General features: G+C 43.6%; 1 protein-coding gene across 6 annotated transcripts in view; it reads left to right on the top strand.

The window, feature by feature from the left end:
• LOC105473739 (contactin-associated protein-like 4) overlaps nt 1–12727 on the top strand; it is a 207606-nt gene that overhangs the window by 179148 nt on the left and 15731 nt on the right. For 5 of the 6 annotated variants that reach the window (XM_024790371.2, XM_024790373.2, XM_071073796.1 and 2 more), the window contains one exon: nt 9825–10064. The exons of the other annotated variant lie outside the window; for it this stretch is intronic. In XM_024790371.2, the coding sequence (XP_024646139.2) occupies nt 9825–10064 (240 nt within the window). The remainder of the gene's footprint in view (nt 1–9824; nt 10065–12727) is intronic. 6 annotated transcript variants of the gene reach the window in all.

Genomic DNA, 12727 nt, shown 5'->3' with positions numbered 1-12727 from the left:
TGCAAGCAGGGAAGCCCCTGCACAGCCAGTGCCTGTGAGGTCAGAGACTGGCCGCATCTGCCAGTCCCTGATGTTTTAAAACACCCTCCCAATGAGTCAAGTCTTTCAATTTCTGAATTCCCAAATGTAATCAAACCCAAGACATTTTCAGGGAGCTCTGGGGATGGAGCACTTTGCTGTGTCCAGGTACAGGGCTCCTCTCTGTGATTCTCTTCCAGGGCACTTCGGTTGTAGTTACGAACATGCACCATGCCCACACACGGAAGTATATACACACATTCACACACACAGGCACACACGCACACACACACACAGGCATGCACACATGGAAGTATATACACACATTCACACACAGGCGCACACACACAGGCATGCACACATGGAAGTATATACACACATTCACACGCAGGCACACACACACGCACACAGGCACGCACACATGGAGGTATATACACACATTCACACACACAGGCACACATGCACACACACACACGGGCACGCACACATGGAAGTATATACACACATTCACGCACACAGGCACACAGGCACGCACACATGGAAGTATATACACACATTCACACACAGGCACACACACAGAGGCACACATTCACACACAGGCACACACACATTCACAAATACACAGTCACATGCTCTCTCACACCCGCAAGCACTCTCTCACACACACATACACACACGCACACACAGTATATGCATTTTGGGAGACATTTGTATGGAATTCCTTAATTTAATCTTATGTTTGTGGCTCAGTTGTTTAATGCAAATAAAATTGCAGGTATTATTTATGGGAAATTAAGTGAGCACAACACACATTTTTGAAAGGGTTGCTTTTCTCAAAATGTCATTTATTTCTCAATTATAATTATATAATCTTATATAATTATAAGATGAGAGAAATTTGGGTTTGATTTCAGTAACTCAATATTTTACCTACTTTGATGAGAAAAAATAAAAGGTTGCCTCAATGCAAACAAAATGCCACAATTTCCAGATAAACCTAGCAGAGCAATTTGGTTTCTGGTTCAGTGATTCACCAAACACTGTCTTCCAAACAGGCCCCACCTTTTCTTGACTGTATTGCTCGTTTGCACTTTTGTCTACCTTCAGGGAAATTTACAATGTCTTTATTATATTCTTGATAATGAGAACAAGATGGCTGAGAGGTGGGCTTCTGAGGACAGCTGGTCGGCTGCCTCCCACCTCATTCCCCAGGGTGCAGGCAGCACCTGCCTCTCTTCCCCTCCAAAGGAGTGTCCAGGGCCCTTCCTGGGCCACCCAGCCCACCTTTCTGGGGTCAGCTCGCCCTGGGCTCACTCAGCATTTGAGACAGCTGCTATCAGCTTCAGCCGTGAAGACTGCGGCAGCCCCTCGACGGCCAGCCCCGACTTCAGAGGCAGAATCTGGTCTAGAGTGAGATGTCTGTAGCACCAATGCTCAGAGAAATTCAAATTGTCCTTATTTGCAAGGGCGAGGGTCACAGCTCACAGTGCCTTGTGCCTCAGATACCAATTCCTCGGGAACATTACCTGCTTGCACTGAGCTGTCCTCTGTAGCTGGGGCACACGCAGGCGTCACGAAGACTGTGCTGTGTTTTCAGAGTGGCTGTTGCTTTATTTTGTAACAATAGCATTTATCGCAGACTACACAGAAGAAACATCTTCAAAAACATAAGACACCACTGAAAAAATAGGAAGTTAACTGTTTTCTCGTGTAGCATAAAAATAGGAAACGGAGGAAGTTTCACCCTCGTGTGGGATAGAAGTCACAAGATGTTACCTCTAAGAGTTTCATCAAAAAAACCACTAGTTGTCTTATTTAGATAAGCGCTATTTTTATTTAAATTACATTCTCAATTTCACTGGGCTGTGTCAGGTATCCAGGCCCCCCGGATAGCGTGGCACTGCTGCATTTGAGGAGATTCAGACCTTTCTGGGCACCACAGTGGGCTGAGGACCTGCCGCCTTCTGGCTGAAAGCAGAGACCCACAGCAGCTGAAGGATGTGGGCCCAGCAGAGCAGCATCTCATAGACGGTGCTGGCCGGAGCAGGGTCTCTAACATAGGATACGAATTTAAGAGGTTTCTGGGGCTGGACACAGTATCCGAAGCCCATAGTTAACAAATTCTAGAAAGCCGTCTTCTGTGCCATCAAATGCCAGTGAGGAAGAATATTATGTATGTGAAAAACAACGTCGTTTTTAAGAAGTCAGATGCCCGTTGTCTCTACAAGAGAGGCTTGAATGTGGTGGACGCCGCATAATTAAATGGCACTTGCTCTTGTGGCCGCAGGTCTCCACCAACCCGGCTGGGTTTTCCCTCCTGCTCCCGCTCCAGGGTTAACAGCACGGCCTCGTGAGCTGAGTGGCCCCTCAAGGTTTCCCTCGCCTCCCCTCGTAGGTGCTTTTGTGGGGCTGGGCTGCCCCTACAAGGCAGTGCTGGGGTGTAAATGGAGGAGACGCAGGGCCCGCATGGTCTGGGCTTTCACCTCCACCGTCCTTCTCCAGTCAGGGCTGCACGGCTCATCCCAGCAGCTTCCGTAGACAGGTGTCTCCGGGAAGAGGGTCAAGTCCCAGCTGCTTCCTTCCCTTAGGCCTGGGGCCACGGACACCCTGGGCATGTTTTCCTAACCAGCTCTTGGGAGCATATATCGTTAACCCCCATAAAAGAGCCTGCCAGAAAGATGAAATCTTGACTGAAGCACTGATGCCCACTCCAGCCGGCAATGCCTCTCTCCCCAAATGTTTGAAAAGATACTACTACCTACTACTCCATGTCCCAAAATAGTATTTAAAATTAAATGTAACCTTTACTTAAACTAAGAAATCTCAAAACCAAAAAAAAAAAAAAAATGTTCAACTTTATATGTTCATCCAGGTATCGTATCTTGAGAAAATGAAGTCAGAGCTTTGGTTAGAGACTCTTAAATTCTTAAAAGTAAAAAAAAAAAATAAAAATGAGTTATCATTTATGAATGAAGTTACCTACCTGTGTGTATATTTGGTTTTTAAATCACCAATCCTGTTTCATAACTGCTGAGCCTGTGAACAGCAGCGAGGTTTTGTCTTCTCCTGCCAGTGGCCTCTCTGAAGCTCTGGGCTGGAGCAGCCTGGCCGCCACCTGCATCCACCCTGTGCACGGCCCGTCTTTTTGGCACTTCCTTCGTTGGTCCCAACCCTGGACCTCACAGAGGCGTTCTCAATATCACGTGTTGTGCTCAAGCTTCTGTCGAGCTAGAAACATGGAAGAGACATGAACGGGGATGACTCTGTGCTTCCTCCCAGCTGGTGTGAGCCGCCACTTGGCCATGTGAGAGAGAGAGCGGAGGGTGGTCACCTCCCAGACGCTGCCTGCACAGCCCTGGCCCAGCCCCCTGTGGCCTCACCCTTCCTCCTTCTGAGTTCATGGGAAGCCAGGAGCGCCCATTTCCAGGTACAGACAGACCACAGCCCATGTTTCCTGCAGTGACTGCATTCTTACCATGTCCAGGCGACACTCAGGGCACTGGGGACACAAAGGTGATTAAACCTGGCCACAGGCTGGGGGAGACGCAGAGCACTCTGAGGACACTCTCCTTTCCACCTGACACCGTGAGGACACTCTCCTTTCCACCTGACACTCTCCACCTGACACTGTGAGGACACTCGCCTTTCCACCTGATGCTGTGAGGACACTCTCCTTTCCACCTGACACCCTGAGGACACTCGCCTTTCCACCTGACACTGAAGACGCTGCCCTTTCCACCTGCCACTCTGTGTCCAGCACTGAGACACAGATGCAGAGGAACCTGGGGAAACGTGCCTGGGCCTGGCCACTCAGCACCAGATGCTCCAGCACCAGGAAGGCCAGGCCCAGGGGCAGGCTGGGACTCCCAGGGAGGGTTGGCTGAGGGCCGGCCAAGGGCCCAGGAAGCCTCAGCCCAGCTGGGCTCCTGTAAATAGAGCTGGACACAGACAGGGCACCAGGAGCCTCGTGTGGCAGGAGGAGCACAGTCCAAGGAAAGCAGAAGAAAGCCTCAGAAGCCCCAGTGTCAGGAAGGGAGCAAGGCCCTGGGCAGAAGGCCTGCGAGTCCAACGGCCCATTGAATAGTCAGCTTAAGGCAATGAGAAGCCACTGCAGAATCGAAATAAGGGATGCAATGCCTCCATTTTGCTTGGTCAAAAAACACACAATTTCTGTTTTTTAAGTGGATAAATGGACTACGGCAAATTTTTTCCACATGGGCAACCAAAGAAAAAGTAAATTTCCACCAAAAGTCACCATGAGACAGTGGGAAGTCTACTCACATATGCCTTCTGTGCCTGTAGCTTCGGCATGTGCCAGGCTGGCACTGAACCCACTGGGAAACTACGCACCCACTCTGCAAGCTCGTGACGTTGTTCCTGTTATCCCAGAACCCACGGCATCTCACATGAAGTGCAGAATCACCTCGTCAAATTCTGCAAAAAATAGCCTTACTTGACTTTTGATTGGAATTGTGTTGAATCTGTGAGTGAATTTGGGGGCAAATTAACTTCTTAACAATATTGATAATTTGTTCCATGAAGATGGCGTATCTTTTAGTTCTTTAATTCTTTTCTCAATACTATATTTTAGTTTGACATGTAAAATATTTCTATACCTTTTTAATTAGATGCATTCCTGATAATTTAATATTCTAATGTCACTGTAAGTGACATTTCAAATACAGCAGATTTTTTTCTGTTTTGATTTTAATTACAAATTTGCTAAATCTACTTATTGCCTCTAGTAGCTTGTTTGTAGATTCCAGCAAATGGTCTGCATAGAAAATCATGGGATGTACAAATAAAGACAGCTTTACTTCTTCCTTCCAGGACGGATGCTTTGTTCCCATATTTTCTTGCCTATGGCACTGGCTTGAATCTCCAGTACAAATTGCACAGGTGTGCTCAGAACAGAATTTTTGCCTGACCTCACAGGTCTCAGCCTCTCACCAGTGCCGTAATATTGGCAATGTCCTCACCACAGGTTAAGGAGCCTCTCTTCTATTCTTAGCCAGCTGGGAGACTTTATCAGGAGTGGACGCTGGATTCCATCAAAGGCTTTTTCTGCACTCATTGGTGTAATCAGATGTCTGTTCTTTTAAATGATTTTATTAACATGGTGAATTATATTGAGATATTATTGATTTAAAAAAGGAAAAATACTTTCATTACTAAGATAAAACCTACTTGATCTCATGATGCATATTCCGTTTTTTTTATTTTTTATTTTATTTTATTTATTTATTTATTTTTAGACAGAGTCTTGCTCTGTCACCCAGGCTAAAGTGCAGTGGCACCATCTCAGCTCACTGCGACCTCCACCTCCCAGGTTCAAGCGATTCTCATGCCTCAGCCTCCCGAGTAGCTGGGATTACAGACGTGTGCCACCACACCAAGCTAATTTTTATATTTTCAGTAGAGATGGTTTCACCATGGTGGCCAGGCTGGTCTCGAACTCCTGACCTCAGGTGATCCACCCACCTTGACCTCCCCAAATGCTCACACCCAAATTACAGGTGTGAGCCACCGTACCCAGCCTGAATTATCCTTTTTTGATATTTGTTGTTGGATCTGATTTGCTAAAATTCTTTTTAGAATTTTTGTATTGTTTTCATGAGGAATGTCTGTGTAATTTTCTTTTCCTTTAATACTCAGTCTAGTTTTGGTATTAGTGTAATGCTCCCTCATAGAATAAGTTGGGAGATAGTCCCCTTCTTTATATTTTTCTAGAAGATTTTATGTACAATTAGAATTATTTCTTCCTTAAATATCTGGTAGAATTCAACACTAACACCATCTCTGTTCTTGGTTTCAATGGTGGGAAGGTTTCCAAGTATAAATTTATTTTTTGATACACAGCTTTTATGGCTGTGTATTTACTCTTTATAGCACTTTGGTAGTTTGAGTCTTTCAAGGAATTCTTCCATTTCTGCCAACTTGTCAAATTTATTGGCATAAAATGTTCACATTCCTTTAGTGATACTGATGAAAACTGAGGTGTTATCACCTTCTCCACTGATGAGCCCTGTAATCTGCCGGCTCACTCGCTCACTCTCTCCAACTCCCTCTCTCCTTCCCTCCCTCTCACCTTATCAGTCTTGATAGACATTTATTAATTTTACTGGTATTTCCAAAGAACCAGCTTGTGGTTTCATTGGTTACTACTTTTATGTTTTCTGGTTCATTGATTAATACTCTGATTTTTTTTTTCTGTTTTCTTTAGGTTTTATTGCTCTTCTTTTTCTATTTTCTTAAATTAGAAGGTGAGGCAATTGATTGGAAGCCTTTCTTCTGTATTAATATAGGCCTATACTGCTAACTATTGTCACTTAAATACTGCTATAGTTGCAACCTGCAAATATTCATAGCTTGTGTTTTAATTTTCATTCAATTCAAAATACTTTTAATTTTCCTTTTGATTTCTTCTTTGGCACATGTGTTCTTTATGAGTGTTGTGTTTATTTTCCAACTACTTGGACATTTTCTAGGGATTTCCTTTATTTGAAATGAGATTTTTTTTTTTTTCTTTGAGATGGGGTCTTGTTCTCACTGCAGCCTTGACCTCCTGGGCTCAAGGGATTGATCCTCCAGCCTCAGCCTCCCAAGTAGCTGGGACTACAGGCATGCACCACCACACCAATGCTTTTTTCTATTTTTGGAAGAGATGGGGTTTTGCCATGTTGCCCAGTCTGGTCTCAAATTCCTGGGCTCAAGCAATCCACCCACTTCAGCCTCTCAAAGTGCTGGGATTACAGGCGTGAGCCACTGCACCCAACCTGAAATGGACTTTTTCTGAAATAACTATAACCACTATAGCTTCCTTTCAATTAGTGCTACCACGGTGTATCTTTCTCAGCTTGTTCACTTGTAACCTCTTTGTTCTTTATATTTAAAGTGGGTATTGTTTAGGCAACATTTAGTGGAGTATTGTATTATTAAACAATCTATTTCTGTCTTTTAATTGCACTTGTGTTTATACTTATATTTAATAAGATTTTTCACACAACTCAGTTTAAATCTATCAACTTACTATTTATCTTCCATTTGTCCCATCTGTTCCTTTTCTGTTTCTGTTTCAGCTTTCGTTTGGATGGAATAATTTATAGGATTCTATTTTCTCTCTTTCACTGGCTTGTTAGTGGTAGCTCAGGGGTGTGTGGGAGAGATTACTGGTTGTTTTGGGTGTATAGTCGTCTTTAACATATTAGAGTACAACTTCAGGTGACCTGTTAGCACTCCATGGACAGCAACAGAAACCTAGAATTGTGCATTTTTATCTCCTCCCCCTGCCTTTGTGCTTTTGTTGTCAGATACCGTGATTCTACATGACATGTGCTTTAGAAGACACTGTGGCCCGGCATGGTGACTCACGCCTGTAATCCCAGCACTTTGGGAGGCCAAGGCAGGTAGATCATGAGGTCAGGAGATAGAGACCATCCTGGCTAAAACAGTGAAACCCCGTCTCTACTAAAAATACAAAAAATTAGCAGGGCGTGGTGGTGGCGCCTGTAGTCCCAGCTACTCGGGAGGCTGAGGCAGGAGAATAGTGTGAACCTGGGAGGTAGAGCTTGTAGTGAGCCAAGATCGCACCACTGCACTCCAGCCTGGATGACAGAGTGAGACTCCGTCTCAAAAAAAAAAAAAAAAAAAAAAAAAAGACAATGTGAATATTTTCAAATAGTCCACTATATTTTAACGATAATGCAGAAATGTTTTTCTGATTTACCCACACGGTGTGTGAAGACCCAGCTCTCCGCTGGGTAACCCGTCCTTCTGCTGTAGCATTTGTCTGGTGCAGATGTGCTGGCGAGGAGTTCTTTCGGGTTTTGTTATCTGAAAAAGCCTCTCTCACGTCTACTTCTGGAAGCAGCCTTTATGGTGAAGAATTCTACGCGGGCAGTGGCTTCCTTCCCATCCTCCGCAGACACCGCCCAGTGGCCTGGCTTTGGCTTCCCTTCTCCTGTGGTCCTTGTCTTTGATGTTTGGTCTCTGGCTCATTTTATTATTTTTTATGTATGTGAACTTTTAAGCAACTTTTTAGTGATGGGCCTTAGTTTATTTCCTTTCTGTTTGTTGTGTTTGCATTTCAGAGAGTTTCATAGACTGTAGGTTTACAGCTTGAATCAAATTCAGACAATTTTCAGCCATAATATTTTTCTCCCCTTTCGAGAGCTGCCACTAGCATCCGTTAGGCTGCTTAAAATCTCCCCAGATCTGATGGACGATCTCTACTTTTCTGCTATTGTTTTCAGCCTGTTGGTCCCCGTGATTCATTTTGTCTACTTTACATTGCCAAGTATTCAGGTTCACTAATCTTTTCTTCTGAAATGTTTAATATTTAATCTCATTTGATGTGGTTTTTCCTTCTCAAAAATTATAGATTTTATCTCTGAAAGTTCAATTTGGGTTTTGAAATATCTTTCACGTCTCTAAATGTTCAATTATTCCTCTAGCTTAGTCATAATAGCTTTTTAAAATATTCGTCTCTGTGAATTCCCTTGTGGGTGCCATTTCTAGATAAGTGTCAATCGGTTGATTTTTCTCCCCAGGACTTGCCTTTCATCCCTGCTTCTTTATACACCTGTCTGTCTTTACCAGATACTAGGCCTCGTGAATTTACCTTGCTGGATGCTAGATATTTGTGTACCTCTTTGCAAATTTTTTAGCTATCTTCTGGAATGAAATGAAGGTATTTGAAAACAGCCTGGTTTTTTGTGGTCTTGCTCTTAAGCTTTTTTAGGTGTGACCGAAGAGCAATTAGTTTAGTATTAATGTTTCTCACTATTGAGAGAAAACTTCGTTCTGTCCTATACCAGGCGCCCCTGAAGTCTGTGGCTCATCTCTGCTGTGGCTGTGGAGATGGCCCAGTGCATCCCCTGAGGCTGCTGCCTTTAAACTTCTGAGTCCCCCGTCCCTGGCCCCTGATGTTTTTCTTGTGGAATGTGTCAGCCAGTGCTAAGCTCAGTGCTGGTGTGGACTCTTCCAGATGCCCGGACTCTTCTCCACGCAGCCCTCTGCTCCCCAGCCCTCTGCTCCCCACCTGTCTGCTCCCCACCCCTCTGCTCCCCAGCCCTCTGCTCCCCAGCTCCCTGCTCCCCAGCCCTCTGCTCCCCAGCCCTCTGCTCCCCAGCCCTCTGCTCCCCACCCCTCTGCTCCCCAGCCCTCTGCTCCCCAGCCCTCTGCTCCCCACCCGTCTTTCAGATGCTGAGTGCCGCTGGCCTCTCTGGCTCTCACCACCTCCCTCCTGTCCTGGGAACCCCTCCAGGCAGATGCCTGTGGCTTCTATCTTTATCCCCTCGTCTCCCAGGGATCCTTGACATTTGCATCTCATGTGCAGCGTCTCCAGAACTATTGTTTTTTGTGTGTGGTTAGCTGCTTTTTACGTTGTTTTTAAAGTGGGAGAGTAAACCTAGTCCTTGTCACTCTGTCTTTGTCAGACATCCACAGAAGCTTGTTTTCAATGATGTGAAAAAAATTTCACACTTCAGCTAATCGTATCAATGTACACTACATCGCGTTACAGTTATTGCTGTAATATTGGTGTTTTCTTAAATTTTGTCCTTCATTCTAATGAGACTACTTTAAAAATAATTCCTTGGTTAATTAAGATGGAATCGTTTAGAATAAAATGAACCAAACTCAACTTTTCTCAAGAAAGGAATAATTTTTCAGTGTTCCTGGAGATTCCCCAAATTTATGTTTCTAAAGTTATGTTTGTTCCTAAAACCTTTGAAAGTCGCGACGCTTACACATCCCATGAAGCCCCCGGGCGAGGTCACTGGCTGTGCTCTGTGCCTCTGTTTCAGGTGGCACGGCCGCGAGGCAGAGAGGCTTCCTGGGCTGCATTCGGGCACTGCAGGTGAACGGGAGGACCCTGGACCTGGAGGGAAGGGCCAAGGTCACGCCTGGTGTGGAGCCTGGGTGCCCTGGGCACTGCAGCACCTACGGACACTTGTGTCTCCATGGGGGGCAGTGCCGCGAGAGGCACCAGGGCTTCTCCTGTGACTGTGAGCTGTCTGCATACACGGGACCCTTCTGCTCTAGTGGTGAGTGCCAGCGGGGACCGGGGCCAACAGCAGCGTGTGGGCCGTGTGGACATTTAAGATTTAATACACATTTTCTGTGTAGCTACTTCATAAAAGAATCTCAATTCCTAAATTCCTGTGGTAAATCACTGTTTTACAGCCAATCTTTTTGTTAATTAGAAGGAAATGTGACTCTACTGTAAAATTCAGTATTGATCCCGTGGTCTTATTGAAATACTATCTGTGTATTTTATGTTTTCAGATCACGTATTATTAAAAATCTGCCCCATATGGCCCTTGACTGTTTCAAACCTACTCAGATGACATTATTATTTAAGGTAATACCTTCCAGTGTCACAAGAAGAATGCTTTCCAAAAATATATTTGACAAGTATAATAAATACATTTTCCATTAAATATCAAAACAACTGTAACAGAATCACTTAAACCTCTTGCTCTGGGATTTGTTGATAATCTTGTGACACAATCAAAGTGATAGGATATTTTTCAGCCTCCCTCACCTAAGAAGTTACAAGCCATGCTTTGCCAAGATAGAAGGAGCCTGTTGTAAGATGTGCATGATTCTGGGAACGTTCTGATGCATTTCATGCACCCGTGGGCACGCACGGAAAACACCATGACACAAACCCAGCGCTTTCACTCAGGAATCTCTGTGCAGCATCATTCATTGGGCTTTGGAGTATAAGCTTGGATGCCAAATTGGATCAGCTGTTGATTTTCAAAAGAATTAACTACCTAGAAATAGTGAGAATACAATTATATGTTATACTTCAAGAAAACTCTGTGTTGACAAACCAAGTCATCTCTCACCATTTCAAGACACAGGAGAAATCCAGTTGTTCCAAAAAAAACCTCAGATGATGTCAGCACAGGGGCTGGTGGCACAAGCCTCCCCCACAGAGCCAAGGGCAGCAGAGCAGGTACACGTTGGGAAAGGCAGGTCACTAGAAGCAAAGGAACAGCAGAATGAACGAGCCCCCAGTGTTAATGCAATCTCTGCCCAAATCATCGCCTGATCCCCAAGCTCCACAGCCTCAGGAAGACCTTCAAAGGCCGCCGGGACAGCAGGGATCCGCGGAGGGCAACCCAGGGGGAAACAGACTCACAGCTGTATCCGGGCATGTGAACCACCCACCAGGCCAACAGCAGGGCAAAGATGCAGAGGCAGCAAGGGCAAGAAAGAAGGGCGTTTGCAGCGAGGCTTCTGCAGTGTCCAGCTGTCAGTGATACACACCACACATGCGGACAATCAGGAAATTATACTCCACATGCATGGGGAAGATGTGGTTACTGAGAACTGACTCTGAATGGCCCATTTTTCTCACTGTTTCAGCAAAGACACTGAATAGATATTATATATTACTCCAAGAAAATGAAGTTCAGAGAAATAAAGAAAATACACCGTCAATGAATAAGCTGATGCGGAACTCCAACAGAGCAATGGAAATCATTTTAAAAACAGATGGAAATGTAGTAGCTGAAAGATACGATTACTGAAATTGAAGAACCAATTGTGTATTCCTGTGGGCTCAACAGAAGAAAGAATCGGTGAACTTGAAGACAGGGCAATAAGAATCCCCCAACTGAAGACTAGAAAGGAAAGATTCTGAGGGAAAGTGAAGAGAGCCTCGGAGTCTTGTGTGACCACATCAATAATTAAATAATTTAATTCTAAACAATCCATGCGTCAAAGAGCTCATAAATGAAATTAGAAAATAGTTAAATGGACCAATAATAAAAATACACCACATCAAAATTTGACTGCTAACATCTACAGCAGTATTTAGAGGAAAATTTTTGACTTCAAATTATTCTATTACAAAAGTATGCACGTGTAAACTTCATAATATAAGTTTCTAATTTAGGAATTTAGAGAAAGAAAACCAAAATAAACCCAAAAAAATTAAAAGAGAAAAACAGATGGAGTAGACATAAATGAAATAGAATACAGACAAAGGAAGAGATCCCTGTAATTTAAAGCTGGTTCATGGAGGAGATCAATAAAATTGATAAATTTCTACGAAGACACTCAGGAAAAAGAAAAAGGGAAAGAGGACACAAATTGCAAATGTCAGGAAAAAAGATATGATGTCAAGGCGGAGGCTATAGACTCCAAAATAACCATGGAATATCATGGACAGCATCATGACAATAAATGTCACGACTTAGATTAAATGGGCACATTCCTTTAAAAGCACAAATTATAAAACTGACCTACAAAGAATGAATAACTTGTAACCACTAACAATTAAATTTCTAAGTAAAGACCTTCTCAGCATAAAAATCTCAGGTTCAGATAATTAACTATTAATTTCTAGAGAATATTTAAGAAAACAACAATATCAGTCTGACACAAGCTGTTTAAGCATAGAAAGGAGGAGAGGATATGCTCCAGCACCATTTATAAGCCAACTAAAGATCTGATGCTAAAATCTAATAAAAACTCTACAAGAAACAAAACAAAACAAAAAAAAACCATAGAAATATTCTTCATAAATACTGGTACGAAAATGCTTAACAAAATATTAGCAAAGCAAATCAAATAATGTGAAAAAAATAACACCCCAATCAAGTGGTATTAATATCAGAAGTGCAATGCTGTTTTAATTTTCAAAAATAAGGACAGTCATTATATTAACAGAATAAAAGCTATAAAATAGATA

This window comes from Macaca nemestrina, chromosome 11, assembly GCF_043159975.1.
Source record: "Macaca nemestrina isolate mMacNem1 chromosome 11, mMacNem.hap1, whole genome shotgun sequence".
NCBI lineage: Eukaryota > Metazoa > Chordata > Mammalia > Primates > Cercopithecidae > Macaca > Macaca nemestrina.
This window is presented reverse-complemented; position numbering and strand designations above follow the sequence as displayed.